A 24,871-nucleotide genomic window follows, 5' to 3' on the forward strand; every position below is an offset into this window, starting at 1 on the left:
TATACACATAGTTTTGAATGTATAAACTTTGATTTAGAGAAAAAAAATATTTTTTTGAATTTCTCACAATGGCTATCTTCCTTAAAGAAGAAAAAGGTATGATGAAAATTTATTTGGAAACTTGAGGAGAAAACAATTAAACTTTTGAAAATTTTTCAAAAAAAGTATCGCTGATATTCGTGTTAAAAAAAAAAAAAAAAGTTATTTCTCGGGGTACTTAATCAGGGATTATGGGAAACCGCATTGATGTTGAAAGCAATCTTTGACCTTTTTCCACATACTACTGTATCTGAATCAAATGATATCTTATAACCGGAAAAAAGTACATTGAAAAAGTTGTAAAATAATTCGCAGAATCCACGGAAGGGCTCTTTAAAATATCAAAAGATAAGTGAAGTAATATAGAGCATATATTGATTCCAACTTTCATAAATGAAAAATGTTCTATCTTTGCGATATCACGGATAATAAAATAACTTTACAAAAAAAAAAATTTTGGTTATAAAATCAGTCAATTTTTATTTTTTGCTGCAAAATTAAGTTTTTTTTGCCCATATAAAAGTACAATTTTCAGCTTTAAATTATTGTTAAGTAACAATTTCAGAGACTTTTTGCGGTGCAAAATACGCGACCGTAACCATATCACGTATTACTAGTCGTGTGGTACTTTGGATGGACCCTAAAACTTCGCCGCCAATTGTTATTGTTCATAGTATATACTTTGTATTATATATTTAATAACGAGTCGTAGATGTTATAGAACATTACATACACTCAAGTTCACACTAATGGACCATTACAGATATCATCCTCGAAATAGTCAGTCGTCTAATGCAAATTCACAATCCCACAAAGAAAAAAGTAACCTAAAAAATTTCATTTCTATTATCTTCCTTTTAATTAACATTTAATCAGCATTGATTCTTTTAAACTTATTGATTGATATCGATATTCAAAACTTTTTAATTTATTTGATATAAAGAATAAACTTTTCTCAATATCAAAGAGCACAGAACTATTAGATATCGAGAGGATATCCGTAAGCTTCCCGACCAGAAATTTAAGTTCGGCGGTGGTTCGTTTCGAATTAGGCATGCCGAATTCCAAGTTCGCGCCGAACCAGGAAGCCAAAGTTGGCCCACGTCCCGGAAGTAACGCAGTCGCGAGTTTGGGCCTAACTTGGCTTCCGACTCAGGCGGTAGTTTGGAAACCACACTTGCTGGTGACTATCACTATTCAATCCTTTTTTTGTTTTTAGCTATTGTTATTATAAAGCAAAAATTAATAATAATGGATGCTTATTTTTTTTAATTTAATTTTAAATTTTAAATATAAATATCGATTTTAGGACAAAATTTTTTAAATATTAAGTAAATAAAAAAAATTTTTTTTTTTTTTTATTTAGTATTATTTTTTTTATATTTTCGGTCATTTTTTTCGCTTTTTAGGGTTTTTCTTACTATGAAGAAGTTTTTTTTTGATTGGTCGATTTTATGGGTCAAGGGGGAAGGAGATGATGGAGTTAGATACATTAGTCACACACAACACTTAAATTTACCTCACACTCGCCTTAAGAATAATTATAATTAATAATTATTAATTATTAAAAATTTTACATGTCGAACGCGAGACTCGTACCCGACGCACGAGAGCCCTATACCATATCGCGACGCTACGCCGATGATGAGCGACCTCTTGCCTCAAGATACTTATAAGCCCGACACTTCGGCAAAGATTCGGTTACCGTTGCAACGGTCGAGTTAGGAATTCCGATATTATACCTAAGTAAGGACTTGCCACAGACTTACCTAGTCAAGTTTCATTTTGATAGCCCAATCTTCAGAATAAGGTAAAAGCCCCAATAGATGATCACGTACCAGTATATGATCACTCCATGTATTTGTATATCTATATTCACAAATATAGGTATACAAATACATGGAGTGATCATATACTGGTACATGATCATATATTGGGGCTTTTACCTTACCTTTAGTTACTGTTCGGTAAGCTTTTGGTTACCGTTATCTCGTATCAATTTCGCAATTCATGGCGTACCGAACTTAGTCATAGCCACAGGTTTGCCTAAATGGGCCCGAGCTTGGTGAATCGAACTTTGGTAAGCCTCTTTGGTTGCCGTTATTTCATAAGAGTTTGGCAATCCATGACATACCGAACTTAGGCATTTCCACAGTTTTGCCTAAAGAAGCTCGATCGTGGTATGCCAAGTTTCGGAAAACCTTTGGTTACCGTTATTTCATAACAGTTTGGCAACCCATAAAATGCCGAACTTAGGTATTGCCACAGGTTTGCCTAAGTAAGGCCGAGCTTGGTGAATCAAACTTCAGTAAGCCTTTGGTTACCATTATTTCGTACTAATTAGGCAATCCATGACATGCCGAACTTAGGTATTGCCACAGGTTTGCCTAAGTGAGCCCGAGCTTGGTGAACCAAACTTCGGTAAACCTTTGGTTACCGTTATTTCGTACTAATTAGGCAATCCATGATATGCCGAACTTAGGCAATGCCAAACTATTACGAGATTACATCGAATGTGGAATTCTTTTGGCATATCAATGTTCGGCTTGCCTAATTTAAAATAAATAAGATCCGAATTGGGCTAGCCTAAGTTCGGAAAGCCAACTTCGCCCCGAATTGATTTTTCGGCATGCCTCACTAAAATTCTAGTCAGGTTAATAAAGAATTCTATCATTTTAAACATAATTTTTAAGAAGTTTTGAAATCATAAATATTAAAAAGTTGTTAGTAATCGTGTCAATTACCTTATTTTAAAGTTTTTTTTCTCGAGACCAAAACAAAACAAAATAATATGTAAAAATTATTAACCACGTAAAACTTTGTGATTAGAAAAATTCAATAGTAAACTCCACGGGACATCAAGGTAAAATACTGTACGTATTATAGAGCGACTTCACATATTAATTAAAAGTATTATAGGTATTACAGAACGACTTCATATATTAATTAAAAGCATTGAAAACGGTTGACCCTGAAGGCCATCCCTAGAACTTCCCGCTATGTACGAGTTCCAAACGCTCGGAAAATTGTTTATTCCAAAGTTTTGAGATCTTTGAAAATTCTAAATTGCGAAATCTTCCTATCGAATTAATCTTTTTTGATGAGATTTGCAGCATTCGGCCCAATCTTTTAAGCACAAAAAGTTTATTCATTACCTAACATTCACTCTCTTATAATCCTTAAGATGAATGAGTCGTACCGGAACAGGATCTACACTTCTCGTTCAGCGTTTGAAAGTATCGAGAGTGCTATTGCCGCATTGCGCGGAACATAGATTTAACTCCTTGACGTTATGGACAATAGGTGCACTTTGTCATTTGCTATAGAAATCACGTCCAGTTCACATTACTGAGTTATATATTTTTTTCTCCATTTCTACTTCTCATGAACGTTAAAAATATGTCAGTGATATGAAATATATTTTTATTTCATTCAAACTTTTTTTATATTAATAAAAACGTCAAAAGTCTTCTATTTATTTTTTTACTTTTCGCGAAATACCTGGAGTAATAAATAAAATTCTTCATAAACTACATTTTTACCATGACCTCTTTTTATTTGTACGCAAGATTCTTAACCACCTAAGGAAATGTTTATTACTTTCGTACTATATTTTATGGACTTCTGTAAAAGGAATAAAATAGACAAGAGAATATTAAATTAGATCTGAAAATATGTACCAAGCTGAGTAACATATTCAATTATTTTTAATGATGAAAAAAAAATTTTTGATTTCCCTACATTTAATTTAACATCCTTAGATAATTCCTTTTATCTTGGGGTTATGCGCGAGAACTTTAATCAATAGCTGTAGAAACATAATATATATTATATACGTCTGAGTAAAATATTTTATATATATATAAATATTGATTTATCATATACGTTACATACATGTCAATGAATTTAAATTCAAAATTTTAAAGGATAATTTAGTGACTCTTATAAATTTAAAATAATAGAAATTACAAATTTATATAGACTGTACGACGTAATAAAAGTTATTTAAAAGAAATTTATTTTTAAAAAATTTATTGTAAATATGGGTCAAGATAGCAGGAGAATAAAATATATCAAAATTTTGAGCCGTTATTAACTATATAAATTGGTCTATTATCGCAATTTTCTACTTTTTCCCTACAAAAGAACATGTTTTTATTTTTATTGACAATTTATCCCCTTAAATGTTCGTTAAACCGAAAATTTACTAAGACGTTAACCTTAAATATAATTTGAGAGGTTAAATTTATCAAAAAAAAAAAAAAAAAATTAAGCGACTTTATCTTGTAGTAAATTTTGATTTCTTTAAAAAGATGTACTGTTTTTTTTTTTGTTTTTCTCCTAAAAATTGAATAGTTGATCATTTAGAGAATTTTTAAAGTTCAACAGTCTATTAAATAAGAATTAAAAAGAGATCAATGCAATCTTGAACGATATTTGGGATTTATCATAAAAAAAGTTGATTCTTTTACCTGGCTGGGAATGTATTAAATAATTTGATATTTTAATTAATTTATTGACAATAAACGGTTACTCATCAATAGAATAAGTGTAAAATCTGGTTTAGTAAAACATAAATAAAGTACAAGCTTTTTTTTCATTATAAATAAGCTAATGCCGATATTGGATTCTTTATATATATTGCCAGAAATTCAACATTGAAAATGGGGGTAGATACAAATGTGCTCACTTCACATTATATGTCCACAATTTATATTGTTTCTCAAGTTCCCTAGTTGACAAAAATCGACAATTTCTTCCGGAGATAACTCTAATAATTCGTAAAATTTTCCAATAACAATCAATATCTTATGCTTGTCTCCATTGCATTATTTTATTTTGCGAATCGGCAATTACTCACATTTCACAGAATATTATATAATAATGTTGTCAGGAATGTAATCTTCACTATACTACTCACCTGTAGGTGATAAAAGCGAATACAAGTGCCACGAGAGAAATACTTCCTCCAAGAATGACAATAAGACTGAGAACACCATTTTCATCTAGAGTTGCTGCGATTCCCGATGACATTACATTTACTACAGCACGGTGTTTACGAAAAGCGTGAATTGCCTGAGTGTAAAATGTATCCATGCCGCACTCTCACTAAAGATTACCCAAGTGTATTAACACCTAGAAATGCCAGAACAAAGGATCTTTTATTATATTACTCACAGAAACAAAATAACAGAAAATTCTCCTATAGGAGCAGTATACATTATGGGAATAGTTACGCTAGTGCTATAAAAATCATTGCTATACATTATAGGAATGGTTGCCGAAGCTTTATCAATCCTTCTGTGTATTATAGAAGTGATTGCCACACTTTTGTTGAAATAAATATTTCTGTCATAATATGGGAACTATTATCATAACTTAATGGAAATAGTTCCCATGATTTATAGAGAGTTCTCTAATATATTGGATTCTTCACTTCATATTATACAATGATAAAAAAAAGTCTTGAACCAATAAAATGATTTTTTTGAGTCAAGAGAAGAAATTCTTGGCTTAAGAATAATTTCTTGTCTCAAGAATTTATCTTCTTAACTTAAGAAAATCATTTTCTTCAAAATCGTACTCTTGGTTTAAGATTTTTTCTTTTAAACCGAGCTAACTTTTTTATCAGTGTAGGAACTATTAGCATAATAGTTTAGGAATCGTTCCTATAAATTATAAAAACCATTCCTACAGTTATAGGAACGATTCCTAAAATATTAAAGGTAGCATCTCTATAATTATAGGAAATTCTCCTACACTGAGAAAAAATAAAAATTAGGTCTCGACAAGAATTTTCTGAGAAATAATTTTTCTATGTATAATTATAGGAACCATTTTTATAATTATGGGCATTATTCTCATGATCTATGGTCATAGTTCTTATAATGGTTTAGGAAAAAATTTCACAATAATATGTGAACAGTTTCCATATTTTTAACTTCCCGCTAAGAAAAATGAAAATTTTCGAAAATCGGGAAGTTATTGGTTTTAACCCGTTTTTTAAAAATCGAGTTTCCATCAGATCTCGACGTTTTGAAGTCCTAAGAAGCTTCCCTGACTATTTCCGTGATGGTGCCTGTATGTCAATACCCGAGTAAAAACATAAAATAGCCGCAACAGCGCCGTACAGAGTCTAAGTGCCCGCAACAGCGCCGCATCACAGCCGCAACAATTCTGTGATAAAATAAAAAAATTATAATTGCCGCAACACTACCGCAACACAGGTGCACTGTAATAAATATTTCTAAAATACTTCTTAAATCCCGCAACACCACCGAAACACAGCTGCAACAAATCTGTGACGAAATAATAAAATTGTGATTGCCGCAACACTTCCGCAACATCACCGCAACACGGCTGCACTGTCCCGAGTAAAAATTAAATTATTATTTTCTACTAAAAAATAATAAATTTCGATCGACCTCCGCAACACCGCTGCACCACCGCCGCAACACCGCCGTAACACTACCGCAACACCGTCGCAACACCGCCGCAACACCGCTGCACTATACCTTCGTTTGGTGGTATACATTGAAATAAAATATTTGTTGATCATTCAAATAGCTAAACTAAATTCTTTTAGTTAACTACGACTTGCAGCGCAGTTGGTAATGTTCGAGACTTTCATGCAGACGGCCAAGGTTCGAATCCCATCGCAGTTTAATCATTATATAAAATTTTTCCAGAATATTTCGATAGGTGTGCCGCTTCTGTTCAACCCAGGGGACAAAATTAAAAATATACTTCAATAATACGACTAAAAAGAATCAATAATTTCGCGATACTTTGGCCTCATTTAAAATTTTTTTTTCGTTTAAATATTAGGCATTTGAATAAAAGGAGATTAAACAATAGGTCTTACATTAAAATTTATGTTCAAGTTATTTATTAATTAATTATTGCGTGATAAATTAATTATGATGCCATTTTTTGTGAAATTGTAGCTATGCTTTAGCATTGGGGTACAGCAGTGTTGCAGCGGTGTTGCGGCGATGTTGCGGCGACGATTTGAATAACATCAATCAGCGTGCAGCTGTGTTGCGGCGGTGTTGTAGCGATGGTTTAGATTAAAATTAAGCAGCGTGCAGCTGTGTTGCGGTTATGCGAGTCGAGAATAAAGATTTCGTGTTGCGGCGATTTTGTCTTCCAAACGGCTGTAGTGCAGCGGTGTTGCGGCAGTGGATAAAAATTTTATTTTTTACAAATCAATTTTTATTTTTAATCGGGTATGTATGTATGTGTATGTATGTATGTATGTATGTCTGTGTGGATGTATGTGAACTTCGCATAACTTTTGAACGGCTTGACCGATTTGATCGTGGTTGGCACCCTTAGAAAGGCCTCGACTAAACTTAGATTTTAAATATAATTTGGATCGATTCGAACCAGTAGATTTTGAGAAATCTCAAAAAAACTACGAAAAACTTTTTTCAAATGTGGTTTTTTTGGAATTATTTTGAAATGGCTTTACCGATCGATTCAAAAACTAATCAGCTCTTAACATAAAAAAACCACGTCGATCGCCGCCAAGCTGGTCAAAATCGGTTGATTCGTTCGTGAGTTATCGTTGACGAAAAAAATCGAAAAAAAATGATTTCTTAGAAATACTTAGTCTGATCAATTTGTGTTTAAAAGTAAATCATAGGATTTGAAAAATTGCGTCGAATTTTGCCAACTGCGTGAAAATCGATTTATTTATTCAAAACTAATTGCAGTTTGAAAATTTAAAGAATAGTGTTTTATTAAACCGTTGTCAATCTTTTGAACTTGAAGAGCTCAAAAGCATAGAGCAACTAACGCTTTGAGTTCGGAGAGCTCAAAATAACACAAAAATTATATTTTTGAGTTCGAAGAGCTCAAAAACGCTACAAGTGCAATTTTAAGCGTTAAGGTATGGAATTAGCGGGAAGTTGCAGGGATGGCTTTTTAGGGTCAACCGTTTTCCTAATTTTTTTTTTTTATATAGTAGTTAATTGTAATGCATGGTAAAAATTTAACGATAATAGAAATGGATATTAATTAGGCAAATTAAATGCAAGTTTTCTGTTTTGTTTTTTATCTAAAAAATCAGCGATGATCTATTTTATCTACTAACCCTGAAACTTTCCAAAGGGTTTGGGTCTTTTCTAACTTGGAAAAGTTATCTATATATATGATCAAACTAGCCTTGCCACAACGATCACGCCCGACATTTCAAACGGATCTTAATGAAACTTTACAAATTTATTTTATGAACGAAAATATTGACTAAGTTTAAAAATGGACCGAACTGGTCTATTAGTTCGAAAGTTGTGAATCTTTGAAAAATTTGATTTTCATGAAAATCAAAATTTTGCCAATTTTTTCCGAATAACTAAAACTATCAATGATTACTTAATTCTGTCAATTGTATATTCAAGTCCATGAAATTCGCTTCAATTTACGTTATTTAAATTTAATTTCCAATGATTTTTCCTATAGCTCTCAAAGTGGACAAAAATTTAAAAAATAAATATTTTTGTAGCATTGTCCTTAAATATATAACAATTATATATCATAATCTCGTAAAGTTCATGTTTTTGCTCATATAATAAGCTACAATTTTTACTATCAAGTGTAAATTTCCCTCAAGTTAATGGATTTTATGGACGCTCTAAAGCTAGTTTCAAAAAACCAACTTTTACGATGTGCAATAATCGAGAAATCTACTCCATATCGGGTGTGCCTGAATGGTATATTTTTAGCCTTTTAAAGCCATACTAATCGTTAATGTAATGATTGTGCAGAAAACTGACACAATTTTTTCCTCAAAATATTAACATCGGATGAAAATTCGATTCTTAAATGTTGGACTGATATCAAAAATTCTCTTTTGTATTCAAAGCTTCGATTATTTAAGCAGAAAGGAAATCTAAAGAATTATTTCAAATATACTCATTAACAATATAATTCATGACATTTACATAAGTAATTTATAGAAAACATATTGATCTAAGTATTGATACTTTTAATAATTATAGAAAGTTCGTAATTTTCTCTTATCTGTAGACATTCACTAGTTACAATATTGATTTTGCGTTTGAATTATAAAACTTTTCACTGTTATTAGATTCAATATTATCTGAGAAAATACTTTAAAAAAATCGGTACGATGTTGAGAATTTTATTTTGTAACATTTTCCCTTAGCTGTGAGCCCTTTTAAATTTAATATTGATCAATGATAAAAGATATAAGACAACCAGTATAGCTTTTACGTAGCATATGTGAGAGAAATGAAATAAAATTTTGTTTCACGCTTCGATTTTATTCTGTTATCTTACATACATAAAACATAATGCAATATTTAGTTTATGTGGCTCTTTATTTACAGCTTATATAAACATTTGTTCTTGTGAGGGAAAGTCAAAATTTATATTTAAAAGCTATCCTGGGAAAACCTCATGTACATTTAAGCGTGTAAAAAATCTAATTCTGTTCCCTTAATTACAGCTTGTATATCTTTTGCTAAATAACTACGAATCTAAATGTTTGTCTACTTATAATCTTGCTAGCATCATTGCACTATTAAAAGTTCTATAATACATTTCTCGTCTACATATATTTCAAATTAGTTACTTAATGTCTATTAATGTTACTTAATGGGAAGACTACATAACTTCAAAGTTAATTTTAGTATTAAAAGGAGATAAATATTAATGTCTTTGATTTGTTCACTATAGCATCCATCTTTTAATAATTAGCGTTTTTAAATGTACGATAACATTGCCCAGAGCATCGATCCGTACCTTGACTAAATAGTAATTAGAACACTCTATTGACGCAACAGAGTTAACCGATGGTGGTAACAAATATCCAGATTTACTTTCAGAATTTCATTTCTAAATTAGTCAGTAAGTTGAAGATTTAAAAAATTAGATTGTAATTTATACAAGTTTATAATTTTATAATATATAATATAATATGGTTAAAGCACACCAATTATTTACAAGATTTAAAATTTTAATTTAAAACTGAAATTAGTGATTTAATTAGAGTTAGGGGAAGATTTCAGGGTAGATTTCTCACTGGTAATTCCTCTGGTCGAATACTTGTTTTATTAAAGTGATTATATCAAGTGAATGTGGCAGTAAAAAAGCAAATGAGAAATTGTACAAAGTAGAATGGTTCCGAAAAAATTACTCATGATCTGAAACTGGAGCATAGTATTTTCATTCCTTTATACTTTTATACGAATCCATGATAGCCTTAACAATATTATATTACCTTACTATTTTATAAAGTACGTACAAATAAAATAAAGATTATACTTTGCAGAAATTTTTTTCATAGTTACGAAGATTGCGTAATTTGTTTTTTATTCGTAGTTGAATAGTACTGAGCAATTAAAATCGACCAATGAAAATTATTATAGAGTTCTATTTATCTTGTGAAAAATCAAGTACCGTGGTATTGTTATAAAACCCTGTTAAAAATTTAGAAGTATTATTTACTTAAGGCAGAGCTTGTAATTTTAAATAAAGATACTTTTGTTAATTTAAATTTTAAGCACATAAAAATTATACAAATATTTTATCGATGAATATTTCAAAGAAATAAAAGTGAAAATTTTCCTGAAATTTATATGCATACATTTTAACTAATTGAAGAGAAAACAATGATAATCGTCACATCAAACCGATTGTATGAAAGAGAACAAATTTATAAATAATTTATTAAAATTTACTTACTATGAAGTAAAGTATTTTCTCAGCCTGTTTTCAATGGAACAATCGATGGCTTAACCAAAATTTGCATCTTCATTTTGTCAATGTGTCATTTCTTATAATAACAACTGTCATTAAATTTATTTTAACTTTTTGTTTCTATATAATTATTGTTCATCATATTTTTTTGTATTAATGTCCAAAACAATTAATTATGGAAATAAACTATAAAATTTTAGATAATAAATTTTGTTTACTTTTTTTAGGATAACTAAAGTTTTTATCGGAATTTTCGTGTGTTTTTAGATTTTGCGAAACGAATATTAGATATTCCAACGTAATAGCAGCTCGAATGGCAGAGCGCAACTGAAGTCTAGCCACGTTTAGGAAACTCGTGCAGCGCATGTTCACAAAACGTGAATAAAAAAATAAGGGTGGAAATAATCGCAGTACCACGGTCGTTTTTTTTTTGGAAAAAGTGATTATGTACATTCAATTATTAACAACAAAAAATGAAACGATATAATGAAAAGTATTACAATCGAATGAGTAAAAATTGTAAATGGTATTCGTTGAGTGAGGATATACTGCTATTTGAGTTAAATATTTGGGCTGGATAAAATATTCAAATTCATGTTAATTGTTGTCAAAAGCTGAATTATTTTCCAGTTTATTTCAGTAACATTCATATATTTATCGAATTTCTGAGTTCATTTTTAAAATTGATACGATATTAAGACTATATTGTGGTTTTTAACATAATTTTAGAACGTGATTTATCAGAAATCTCTAAGAAACATAATGTTCTTGATCTGAAGGCTTTTTATAGCTGCTTCGGTTGATAATGATTGATACTTAAACTGGATATGAGATAGACCGCGATTTTTCTCATCGTAAATTTCACTGCGATAACCATACAATTTTTTTTTCACTATCGTGGGAATAGTCAGGGAAGCTTCCTAGGACCTCAAAACGTCGAGATCTGATGAAAACTCGATTTTCGAAAAACGGGATGAACCAATAACTTCCCGATTTTCGAAAATTTTCAATTTTCTTAGCGGAAAATTAAAAGTTATGGAAAAGTAAATCAAAAATCGATGATATTTGAATCCTCTTATCGCTAATGGCTTAAGGTTGTATTTTATGGTCTGTAACCACATATATTTTTTGCAGAAAAATCAAAAATGTCTCTCACTGAAAAAACTCAAAATTTAACTTACATATATGTTTTATAAAACTGAAAAAAGAAAAAAAAACACAAGGAAAGAGATTAATTTTTTTCGTCATATTTGTCTATTCAAACTACATTTCAAGATGAGAAAGATGGCCCCCGTATTTTGTTATTTATGCTGAAATAATTACGAGCTATGAATTTTTAAAATTAACCATTATGCTGCTTTTTTAAAATTTTCAAAAATTCATAACTTATGAACCATTGAAGATTAATAGCTAAGAATTTACAAAAAAGCTTTCTACAATTTATTTAAAAGTGTGTACAAAAAAATCAGCTAAATATAATATAATATAAAAATATTTTTTAAGTGGTAATTTGGTATGAAATAATAATCTATAGGGGAGCCTGGGGCACGACGGCCCCCTTAAGCCAATTTTTTCTTTTTGTGGCTTTTAACCAACAAATTCATTTATTTTCTATCTATTTCGAGTGAATCAGTCGAAATTTTGCCAAAAATCGAAAAAAAAAATTTTTTTTACTATAGCTATTACCATCAAAATCTATAGATTCTCTTCTCCTCCCAGAAAACGTCGTCAAGGGAAAACCACGATTCCTACGAGTCTTGAGTATCGCCGAGAACTCACAGAAAAAAAAAATAAAACAAAATCAAAACCAAAAAATTCGAAAAAAAAAAACATTTCAAATATAAAAATGATGATTGCCATTGTCTTTATTGCTATGGACTTTCCTCAGAGTCCTCAGAGTCATGGATTCAATGTAAAAATTGTAATAAATGGTCTTATGATTCTTGCACAGGTATTGGCGAAGATTATTCTGACGAATCTGTCTGTCATCATTACGAATAATCGTATATTCATTCAAATATCTCGATGTGATTTCCTAATCATCGAATATTTATGTTTCATGTTTTATTCAAAGTTGTTAAGCTGTTAATTAGTTTTAAATAGATAATAGTTAAAAATATAATTAATTTCTTTTATTGCACTCAGAGGTTTTAAACCTACGTGCAAGAAAAAATATAGAGATGTTATTTAGCAATGAATTGGTTACATTAGTTTACATTGATTGAAATCACAGGTTGAGTTTTCAGATTGAGCTTTTAAACTATGTAATATCTTGAACTAGACCTTTTTTTTTATTTTTATCAAGTCAAAATCAGAAATATGAATTGCGTAAAGTAAGACATTTTTGGAGGAATTCAAATAAATTTTTGAGATTAGGTTTCTGCCTGGTGCAGAGGATACCGTGATCAATAATTAATAATATAATTATTACTGTTTTTATTTCAAAAAACTGTGTTTTCAATTTTTTATAAGCTATTTAATTCAACTTTTCATTAAATTTTTCAGTTTAATCAAATTCATTCCGATTCATTGACCTGAAAAGGCCTAAAATAATGAATTCTTTAAATTTGTCATTTTTTTTCAAGTGATCCATTATGCCCCACGTATCACATATTGGCCCTAAATATCATAAAAACACCATAGAGGTCATAACTTGACGGAAAATGGAAAAAAAAATTTTTACCTAATTTATGAGAGGGGCCGTTGTGCCAGGGACCGTCATATACCACTTTCCCCTGTATGATTCATTTTTTTGTAAAATTTTTCAGTTCATTTAAATTTTTTCTAATTTATTTTACCACAAATTTATCACAATTTGAAAAAAAAAAAATTTTTTTTCGTTACAATTTTTTTTTCGAGTGGTCCATTATACCCCAAATATCACATATTGGCACAAAATATCATAAAAACATTATAGAGGTCATAACTTAAGGGAAATTGAAAAAAAAAATTTTTACCTAAATTTTGAGGGGGGCCGTCGTACCCCAGAGGGGCCTTCGTGCCCCAGGTTCTTCTATATATGTTTCAAGGACGTAAAGTTTATGCTACGCTACTTTACTTCAAGTTAGTTTGAATATAATTCTTTCATCCACAGATTCGGTAGAATCTGGCGCCAAGTTCCGTTCAAATCCGTTGTAAACGGAGCGCCAGACTACCGACTGTGTTTACTGTAAGCAGAACGGTATTTCGAGGTTGCAAAATTTTATTTAATTATATTTAATTATATGGTTCTCCTTTTTCCAAAATGATATATTATAAAAGTAATTTATACTTTATTTTACTAATATTAATTAATTATAATCAATTATAACACTTAATTCACTTAAAATTATTAAATTTTATCAGCACAAACTATAGTAAGCCCAGAAATTTCGATCCTGACTTTTTTTCGATGGGGAATATCAGCGCCACAGACTTGATAAAATAAAAATGTGTAGTAATCCTTCCTATAGACACGCAACTACAGTAAAAAAAAGTGATTCATAGCTTGCATCTATGGTCGTCAGGGTGCACTGGAATTACATCTACATAAACTGTAGCTTCAAGGGGATAGTTTGCAGTAAAAAATGCAGTCAACACGAGATTTAAGTTGTTATCAATTGTAATTTTTCATTATAATTACAAAAAATACTAAAATCCGAACAAAAACAGTTTCACTGTAAAAAAAGTCGCGCCAAGTCCACGTTCATAAGACTATTAGGAAAAAAAAATTTTTTTTTTCTTTACAAAAAGATACAAAATAAAAAAATTAAAAAATCCGAGTAACCGATATGATTGTTTATGATTTTCGGAAATTAAAAAAAATTTTATTGTAAATTTAAAAATTAAAAAAAAAATTTTTGAACGTACTTGGTGTGCGTCATTGTGTATTTCAATTTTTTTAAAGTCCTAGTGAATAGATTTTACGAATTTCATGAAAAGTAAAATATTTTGCAACCGCGCACACTAAATACGTTCTAAAATTTTTTTTTTAATTTTTAAATTTACAATAAAATTTTTTTTAATTTCCGAAAATCATAAACAATCATATCGGTTACTCGGATTTTTTAATTTTTTTATTTTGTATCTTTTTGTAAAGAAAAAAAAAAATTTTTTTTTCCTAATAGTCTTATGAACGTGGACTTGGCGCGACTTTTTTTTACAGTGAAACTGTTTTTGTTCGGATTACAACTACATCACCAGCATCACCTTAATTTTTAGTAATCTTTTCTTGAATTATATGTCTCAGTTTAGTGTTGGAATGATGAATGGTTGTTCATAAAAAAATTTTCAACGCGATGATGCTAAATAGATGTTCCCTGCTTGGTTTATTTTTTAAATTGGTATGAGTATAACTAATGCAGCCCTAAACATCTGAGGTTGGTTAAGATAAATGGTTTTATTAAATAAACATGGAACAAAAAATGTCAGCGTGATAAGATAGGCCAACCGAATTTGCTGTAATGGGGCGTAATACGCTCAAAATGAGATGCCTTGAGTATAATGCGAACGCAAGCATATAGCTTACGTCGAGCTTTGAGTTATAATTGGCCAATAAATTAGAATATATAATCACACGGTGATAAAACATTGACTTAATTTATGGAGCTACTGATTTAATATATTGCTGTAATTAACTAATTTGTTGACCACTTTATCCGAACATTACTATCATATCATAAAGTCGTAACATTCTCAACTATAGCTTATTCTAGTATATGTTGTTACGAAGTAAAATATGGAATATGTAAACAATTCATTTTCTTAGTACTTACATTTTTAATAACGAAAGTCCAAAGATCCATTTAGCTTGATCAAAATGAAAGAGCTGAAGATTCATGCACGTTGTCGATCTGAAACTGATTACTTTCAGCTCACTACACTAATTCCTGACTTATCGTGATATGATCATTAAAAGCTTGAATTCTAGTTCTGTTTTGCGGAAAGCAAGTGTCACTTTTTCTCAAAGATAAAAACAAATGACATGACACATGCACTAACTTTTCATAATGTACCACAGAGAAGGTCTGAAATGGTTTATTGAGACTTGGATATGATTAAATTTTGAAGTCAATTGGTTCAACCGTTTTAAAAATATACGAAAAATAAAAATCGAAAAAATTTTTTTACGGTTTTTCAAATAACATTTACATTTTTTAAACGACGATTTAAAACACTATATGCACTCTTGGTCCTCAAAATACCGCGTTGAATATAGCTGAGCCGATCCAAACCGAACGACGTGTTTAATTAAGAGATATTACAGTTTAAAAATTCTAAAAAATCATTATTCCAACAATTATAAAAGACAGATTTTTTAACTTTTTATGTAATTTGTTCATAATATGAATAATATTAGGGGTGAGCTATTTTGGAATTTTTAATTTTCTTGGAGGATTTTTTAGGTAAGCTATTTTAATAGCTAATTTGTAATTTGACGACAAATTTAGAAAAGGAAGAGAAGAAAAAATAAACGGTTAATCAGTTCGAAAGTTTTGGGTGTCTAAAAATTTTTTTTATTTCTACAAAAATCAAATCTTGGCTCGTTTTTTTTTTTTTTTTTACATAACTTTAAAACTATTGATGATTATTCAATTCTGTTAATTGTATTTTGAAGTTTATAAAACACGGAAAAATTGCATTATATAATGTAACGTGGCACATTATATTGAAAGCTGTGAAAATTAACAATTAACGTTTGACTTTTTAAAAAATACTTATACTTTTGTCACACTATCCTTAAATAATTTCTGGATAATTCATTGTATCACAATCCCGGAAAGTTCATGTTATAGCTGATAAAATAAGCTTTCACATTTTCACTATTGAGTGTATAATTTCCCTCGAGTTTATAAATTTTCTGAACGCTCTAAAGGTAGTGTCAGAATTTCAACTTTTACTATCTGTTGAAATTGAAAAATTTACATTTCCATATCGGGTGTAGCCAAATGGTGCTTTGTTTTTCTCTATCTTTGTGAAAATATTACGTCCATTCTTATATAATTGAAAAAAAAGGAAAGCTGCTTCTATGATGACTCTCTGTTTTTGCCTTATTCCTTGTTCTAGTCCCAATGGTGTTCTATCTAACTTCGAAAGAGGTTTCCCAAGAGGACGACTTAAATTGCTCGTTATTAACGACATTAGAGTTATAGCGGTAAGTTAATTCTGACCAGTATTAATAATGAAAAATTTTTTTTCACTTTTGTTTCAGTTTTTTTTTTTTTTTATAATTATTAGACAAATCACGAGTGAAATTCAGATTTTGAAGCAACTTTCTGAACGAGATTCCTCTTCTAAAGAGTAATATAGCCAATTGTTTGACACTATAATAAAATGAAATCCTGCTTAAGTTCTGATTTTCAATCAGTTTTGCATTTTTTCCAATACAGCACGCCTGCTTTCTTTTGTTTTTCCGGTGAAGACCTTGATCTATATGGATGATACTGGAACGTTGTTAGCCCCTGTCCCCGTCATTATCATAGTATAATCAAACTAGCGAAACGTCTTCGTGATAAATCGATGTTGGCATCTACCGCCATTGATGGTAACATCCTTAGAGATCTGAAAATCCACTGCAAAGAAAAAAGATAGTAATTTTTATCTTTTTTTCTCGGATGTGGCTCTTTCGGCGTGCAAAATAGAGTAAGAAACTTATTGAACTTTTTACGTTTTATAGAACAAAAAAAAAAGACTAAATTTACGAATCAATCAATTATATTTATTATGTTGATAAAATTTATTCGTTACCTTCTTGTACGGTAGTCTTCAGAAATATATAAACTGTTTAGAAACACACAAATATCCTCATTTTTTTATTCAATTCTCAATTGCTAGGTAAGTGCACCTGTCACAAAAAAAAATAAAAAGCGTCATAAATATGTTGAAATTTTAACAAAAATTATTCAATACAATGATAAAGTTATAAAATTAAAAAAATTATCTGAACGAGAAACATTTTTCAATGAGTTACCCTCAACAATAAGTTTATCCTATTACTTGGTCAAGTTATAACGGTAATACCTGGTACAATTTTAAGTCGTCAGATGAATTTTTCACTCAAAAAAATTCTGATCTTGATGACCAAATTGTTCTAGGAAGTGACATAGTATCATATCTAATTTATTATTATTAAATAAGATATTAACACGCTACTATTGGATCGGACGGAATATTTAGACTCGGGCTTGGTTCTTGCAAGGATCAAAATATGGTTGTAGTTTAATTCAAGAAGGAAGTGATGATACTTCAACTTTCTGAACACTCAATAATCCAATCAACTATTGAGATTGGGTAATTTGCATGCGCGAGCGTCTGAGTGTGTGCTGCTGTATGTAAATATCCATAGCGTTGATGTATAGGACAGGTATTATGTTCAATAACGTTCTTACGCTGTAATGATAACTTGAATTATTTATTTTAATCAATTTTAATTTGGTTTGTTTTCAACTTATTACTACACGATAAATAACAAAAGATATTTATTGTTTGAAACTGAAATTTCATTCTTGCTTTATAGTCTTCTATATTTTCAAACCCTTTTAGTTACTTGTCATTAGACAGAAATATTAATTTTCGTTTTGAATCTCAAATCAATTGCTATATTTTTTCTATCTCTTTTTCATTTTTCATATATTATCGGATAAAATAAAAATATTAATAACATTTAGAAAAAAATTAGAAAAACGGTTGACCTTGAAGGCCATTCTCGAAACTTCCCGATAATTTCATACCTAAACGCTTAAAATTGCACTTGTGACAGTTTTGAGCTCTTCGAGCTCAAAAATATACTTTATGTGTTATTTTATTATGTGTAGAAAATTTTACCATAACTAGACAGTAATTGCTATTATTTAATTTTCCCCGTGTAGATTTACAACATAATAATCCTATAACAGACAAATTTTTGAAAAAAATCTAATCGATAATGTTTATATTTTAATGTAGGCTGAATGTCATAAGTGTTTGAATATTCATCATTTTAGTAAGGAACCTAAGTAAGTGAGATCTATAAGAAGATTATCATGAAATAGTCGGAAACTTGAAACATGTGAAACACAGCAGAGGTCTAAATAAATTTCCCTAGAGAAGTAATACTACAAGATAAAAGTCCTATTACAACCACGAAAAAGTAATTTAAATCTCCCAAGACGAATCTTTTTTGTTTTATTATTAAGGCTTAGGTAAATCTCATTTTTATACATTATCATGGAGATCTGTAAGTAAAGGTCTCTACAAAGTATATGTAGATGATTTCAAGTCTAATATTCGACATCTTTCGACCCCACAAAAAAATATTGGTCAGAATTTTTGAAAATTTTTTTACTCAAGTAAAAAAAAAGATACGATTTAAAAAATAGTTATTCTTAATTTCCCGACATGAGAACTAATTACTTTCAAAAAATCAGATCTCCACGTTTAGAAATCCTAAGAAGCAGTTCTGAGTATTTTTACGAAAATGTCCCTTCGAATGTGCATGTGTTTTTATTATGGAGGAAGAAAAATCTTTTGTGACCGACACAATATACCCGCTAGCCTCGCTAACACTTAATTTCATTATTCTTTGTTTTTTATTGTGAACAATTACATAGTAATACATCCATTCTGATATTAAATTAACTCATCTAGTTAATTAACTTCGTGTTCTTTATCGTGAAAATAATATTAATTTATCGTAATTAACCTTAACACTTTTGATAATTGTGACGTAGTACTTTGGTGTGGCGTCGCGGCCATTGTTTTAACTTACACGCCGTGTAATAAGACGCGTAATTTCATCACTTTTAAATATTAGTTTAACTTCAAAATCTTCAGTAATGAGTAATAATTAATTAGATTTCTAATAAATTTAGCTTCATAATATGCCATTTAACTTATATTAAAAATATTGAACTTAGTGCTTCTCACGTAATAATCATCAAATATTGCAATTTATTTAAATTCTCGCGAATAATGCATAATTAATCAAAATAAATTAAAAACATTTATAATCACGAAATAATTCAAATTGACTAATTAAAGTCTAATTCATCTCAAATTAACTAACTACTTTACATTCTCAGATCATAAATACTTTCGATCCTCTTGGATCAACTTACTCGATCTTTCAGATCAAACACACATTTGATCCTCTCGGATCAAAATTCTCAGATCTTCTCGGATCATCATTAACAGGTCGACGGTTAACCTTAATAACCTATCGGCGGCTGAGATCATCTCTCACCCCTATTGTATCTTCAATACAATTATTTCACTTATATACACACACATATTCATATCATACACGACTGTATCTATCTCCGAGGAGTTTTTCTCTAGTCATTACTAGAGTTTTCTCCCATTGGGGAATAAATTATTTATAATTATTCGCCCCAACACCGAGTGTTTTATTTTAGATTTAGAATTCCTGATCCTGATTCCTGAATACTTAAGAAGAAAAAATAATTACGGAAATTCTCCTTCTTGGAGAGTTTACGACAAAACACTTACTTTACTTCCCTAGTTGTGTAATATACTATTCAAACACGCTGCTCAATTGAAAGTATGGTGATCGATAGTATAGAATTTCAACGCACTGACAAATCTCCTCTCCTCTTCTCTCGCACGTAGTTGTAGGAAAGACTGAGTCGGAACTGCGTTGGTACTACTTCAATCCAGTTTGTGTTGCATAATACGAAGTCCGCTTCTATTTTACTGGTTCTTCTTTGGAATATTTTCTTCAAGAAGGCGCTACATATAGACTGCGATTTCTTCCTACATAGTTTTCTTCTCGCTGTAGCGTATGGGTCGCTAAGCTCGTGACGCTGTAGTTCCTCTGCACAGAAAAAATAGGCGCTGCCACATGAAACATTCCTGTGGCAGCAACATGATTTTTTCATGTTGATACCACAAGAATGTATCATGTGGCAGCCCCTATTTTTTTTTTTACCGTGCAGCGTTCGCACTTGAGAAAAATATGCTCGGCGTCATCGGCTCTGTCAGGGCAGTACTTGCAACTCGTGATGTAATGTAGACTTATTTTGAAGAGGTATGCGTTGAACGAGCCATAACCCGTGAGGAATTAGGTCAGAAAAATGTCCATCTCACCGTGATTTTGGGTGAACCAGACTTCGATAATTGGGATCAAGTGTGCTCATCTACCCTTATCGCACGTCTTCCATTTATCTTTCCGCCCTCTTGGCATTGCCGCTTTCACTCTTGCTCTGGCCTTAGTCGTGATGTTCCCTCGAGTTTTGAGGTTTTAGAGTTTTACCCTCTCTGATGCTAGTAGGTCGATATGTGGCATCCCCTCTATAACTAGTACGGCTACTTCGAAAACCGTGCAGTAAGAGCAAGGGTTATCCTGAGGGCCCAGGTTATCCTTTCGCCATTGTAGTACTGCTATCTTACGCCAATAGACGTTTTGCTCAGGATATCTGCCTATATTTTTGCTTCATAAAGCAGGATTGAGTTGACTACTTCTAGAAGAACTCTTCTCTTTTTAGTTTGTGTGTGTGTGTGTGTGTGTGTGTGTGTGTTAAATTTTCAAGTCAATCGGACGAGTTTTTTCAAAAATATTCTAAAAAAAACATCTAAACAATTGTTTTATTGGTATAATTTTTGAATTTTTGGGCTCGGAGAAAGCAGGAAGTTCCAGCGATGGCCTGCCGTTCAATCGTTTTTTAGATTTTTTTTCAAATTTTATCTAAATTAATTTCAAAATACTTGACTAATCAACTCCAGACTTCGCAGAGATATTTTTTTTAACTTAAAAAACTGCGTGGAATCCCGCCAAAAACCAATACACAGAAAACAAAATGTTCTTGAATCAAGTATATAATTTTGAAGAACTTCATCTTTTTGATTTGAGTTAAAAAATACTTTAACTAAGAAATTTTTACTTGGTTTAAGTAAATTTTACTTAATTCAAAAATTTTTCGTCTTGATTCTAGAGAATTACCTTCTTCATAATTATTTTCTTGATTCAAGAATTTTCCTCTTGAATCAAGTTAATTTTTTTTTTTCAGTGTACATCGGAAAATTTTGGAATTTCAAAAAAGAGGGAAGTTCTAGGGATAGCATGTAGGTCAACCGCTTTCCAGATTTTTTATGTACGGGAAATTGATGTAAAACGATTGATGATAAACGGATCACTTACCATCAATAACTAGAATGATTTTACTTTTATATATATATATTTTTTTATGAATAAGGTTAATATAATTTGCAGATGCTGATTATTGATAAAAAAATAAATGACTCAATAATTTTGAATAATCATTTTTATTTGAATTCTTATCAATATAAATAACGCAATTATGGAAGGTTATATTTTATAAGAAAAATTATCATCTCCATTGACTCACATACTCTACAAACTGTCGACTGCATAAATTTGGACGCATTTAAAAAAAAAATCTACATGACAAATAAATTTATCAAGATAATAAATCATAAAAAGTAATCTGCTAATTTGAGTTGATTTTAATATGTATTTTTTCTGTTAAACGAACACATATTGTGATACATGGAGATGAACATTTTTTTTATTTACTTTTTTATCATTTATATTCTTACAATTCAAATTTATTCATTTTCATTACTTTCTTCTTCTGTTCAATATTCGCTCATTAATACACTATTTTAAACGATATATATATATATATATATATATATATATATATATATATATATAAATATATATGTAGTAATGTTAATGTAACTTGTATACCAACCAATTTCATAATATCTGTGCGTTAAAATTCAAAGAGAAGACATAATCTCTTTACAATGAATAATAATAGATATTCGACGCGATAACTTACGCTTCCGATAATCTACAACTATCTTTCCAAACATGTACAACCATTTGAATGTAAGAGATCAGTGGCTATTGCATGTACGTACATGCCATAGTATAAAATTATATTAACTTAAATTAAATTTAAATAATTTAATGGAAGTACGATACAGCTTTTCCAAGCCCCGACACAATTTAAATTACAAAAAGGTATTTACTCGATTCGTTTGCTTACATGCTTCAATTTATTTTTTCTCACTATTGTTAAAAACATAATTTAAATAAATCATGATGTTTTTCTCATTTTTTTTCTTTATTATGAATAATTGAAAAAGAGATATTGAAATCAGAGTTTATCAATTTAATATTCTATCTACTCTTTCAATCTTTTATAAGAATATTCTTCGTCAAAAAAAGAAAAAATTCCATCTCAGTACTCGAACTGTAAAATCATCAGCTTAGGTACTTTTCAAATTACTCTAAAAAATGTAAGTTTAATTTACCAATAATATAAATAATAGTCATTTTAATGAATACACTACACATGAATTGACGAAAAACGTAGAACTTATATTTCTAATTTATCTACTTTAAAAATGAATTAATTTCTTTTACATTATTTAGGGACACGGTAGTGTCATGCGCTAGCAACATATGTTCCTACTACCATATGATAGTATCTTACGCCAAATATACGTTCGGAAAATATGAAATAAACAGGTGTAAAAATCATCTGATATCATGATGAGGTTCATTATGAATATCATAACGAATCTCATATTTTGACACAAGTATGAGATTCATATAAAAGCCATATTAATATACATTTGATACCCGTAATAAGTAAAATATTTATGGGAACAAATTTTTTTATGAAACTAGACTATAAAATATTTATTTTTCCTGTTGGAGAAAGAAAATTTCTAGTAATTTGATTATAAAATCATAATATTAATATGAATTCATCATAAAGTGATGATCATATCTGCATAAAATCATAATGATGTCATAGTGATAATGTTAGCCTTTTTGAATCGTGATGTAGAATTATTGAGTCATATGACTATATATAGCTATATAGCTATACACAGAGAATAATGCAAATTAATTAAAAATTAATAATTAAAATAATTAAAAGTTAAAAATTTTTTTAAATTAAGATAGTGTTTTTCTAAATATTCTTCTAAGTTAAGAAAATCAAGGAAAAAAGTAATGTAATTTAACAGTATAGTGCATGATAAAAATACTGTTTTTCTCAATTATTATACATTTCCTCTGATTAACAGAAAAAATAAAAATTTTACTCATATCCTAATATAAAATTGAGATGAAATGTATGTGGCATCAAACTATTCGTAACGTGATTGGTCGAATATATCATAAGCATGAAAATATATGCAAATGCCACAGTCAGGCGCGCGCTTGCGCGCGCAAATTCAAATTCTAGTACTTAAAAAAAAAATTAGTTCCTATAAGTATTTTACTTATTACGGGTTTCAAATGTATATTGATATGGCTTTTATATGAATTTTATATTTGTGTCAAAATATGAGATTCATTATGATATTCATAATAAATCTTATCATGATATCATATGATTTTTACACGGGAGTGACCCGGTACGCTGCTAAGATAAATGAAAAAAAAATTTAGCAAGACTTTTATTTATTAAATACATGCACAGGAAATTTGCATAAACAACTCCTATATAGTATAGGTTAGCGATCATATTCGAGTCAATTATCGTTCTTTAAAAGTAATAGCTACATTAAATGATAGGATTAATGAAATTTAATATTTACAAAAAGCACACGCCATCTAGCGTATGGGTCAGCTATTATTTTACGAGTGATGAGTGCATAAATTAGGATAGTATTACGTGCCAACGAAACATAAATTACAAAAGTTGTATTGGTTTATGGAGCCACCTGATTATTGATTCTCGATCATAAATTTTATAATATTTCGTCAAAAACATCACTTGACAAATAAAACATTATTTTTTTTCTTTCTTTAACGAATATTTCTTCTACATTCATTTGTTAAAAAATTTTATTTTTTATAATTATATTTAAATAGGCCTCTTCCTCCTACCTAAGAATTTGAAAATCTAACTAAAGTATCAATTACTGCGTACAGTCATATTTTGTAATTATATTAATTTTTTCGCGACAGCCAATTATATAAAGAAAATTTCTGTTTTTATAATCATACTTTATGCATACACTCTACTCAGCAATCTAAAAATAATTGAATTATAAATATTAGTTTGTTGAACTATTTTTAGTTTTACTCAAATTTATGTTAAAATGAAAACTTAACTTATTTTTTTTTTTTCTATTATTGATAATT

General features: G+C 29.7%; 1 protein-coding gene across 3 annotated transcripts in view; it reads right to left on the reverse strand.

Moving 5' to 3' along the window:
• LOC123261697 (adhesion G protein-coupled receptor L4-like) overlaps positions 1 to 11,105 on the reverse strand; it is a 40,009-nt gene extending 28,904 nt beyond the window's left edge. For 2 of the 3 annotated variants that reach the window (XM_044723460.1, XR_006508732.1), the window contains exons 1-2: positions 10,750 to 11,105; positions 4,961 to 5,175 (exon numbers count right to left, since the gene is read on the reverse strand). In XM_044723460.1, coding sequence (XP_044579395.1) covers positions 4,961 to 5,136 — 176 coding nt within the window. In that variant the 5' untranslated portion in view covers positions 5,137 to 5,175; positions 10,750 to 11,105. Of the gene's footprint in view, positions 1 to 4,960; positions 5,176 to 10,749 lie in introns of those variants that run through there. The other variant, XM_044723461.1, reaches the window with a different exon arrangement.
• Between the last annotated feature and the right edge of the window lie 13,766 nt (positions 11,106 to 24,871).

Source organism: Cotesia glomerata, linkage group LG3 (assembly GCF_020080835.1).
Source record: "Cotesia glomerata isolate CgM1 linkage group LG3, MPM_Cglom_v2.3, whole genome shotgun sequence".
Taxonomy (NCBI): domain Eukaryota; kingdom Metazoa; phylum Arthropoda; class Insecta; order Hymenoptera; family Braconidae; genus Cotesia; species Cotesia glomerata.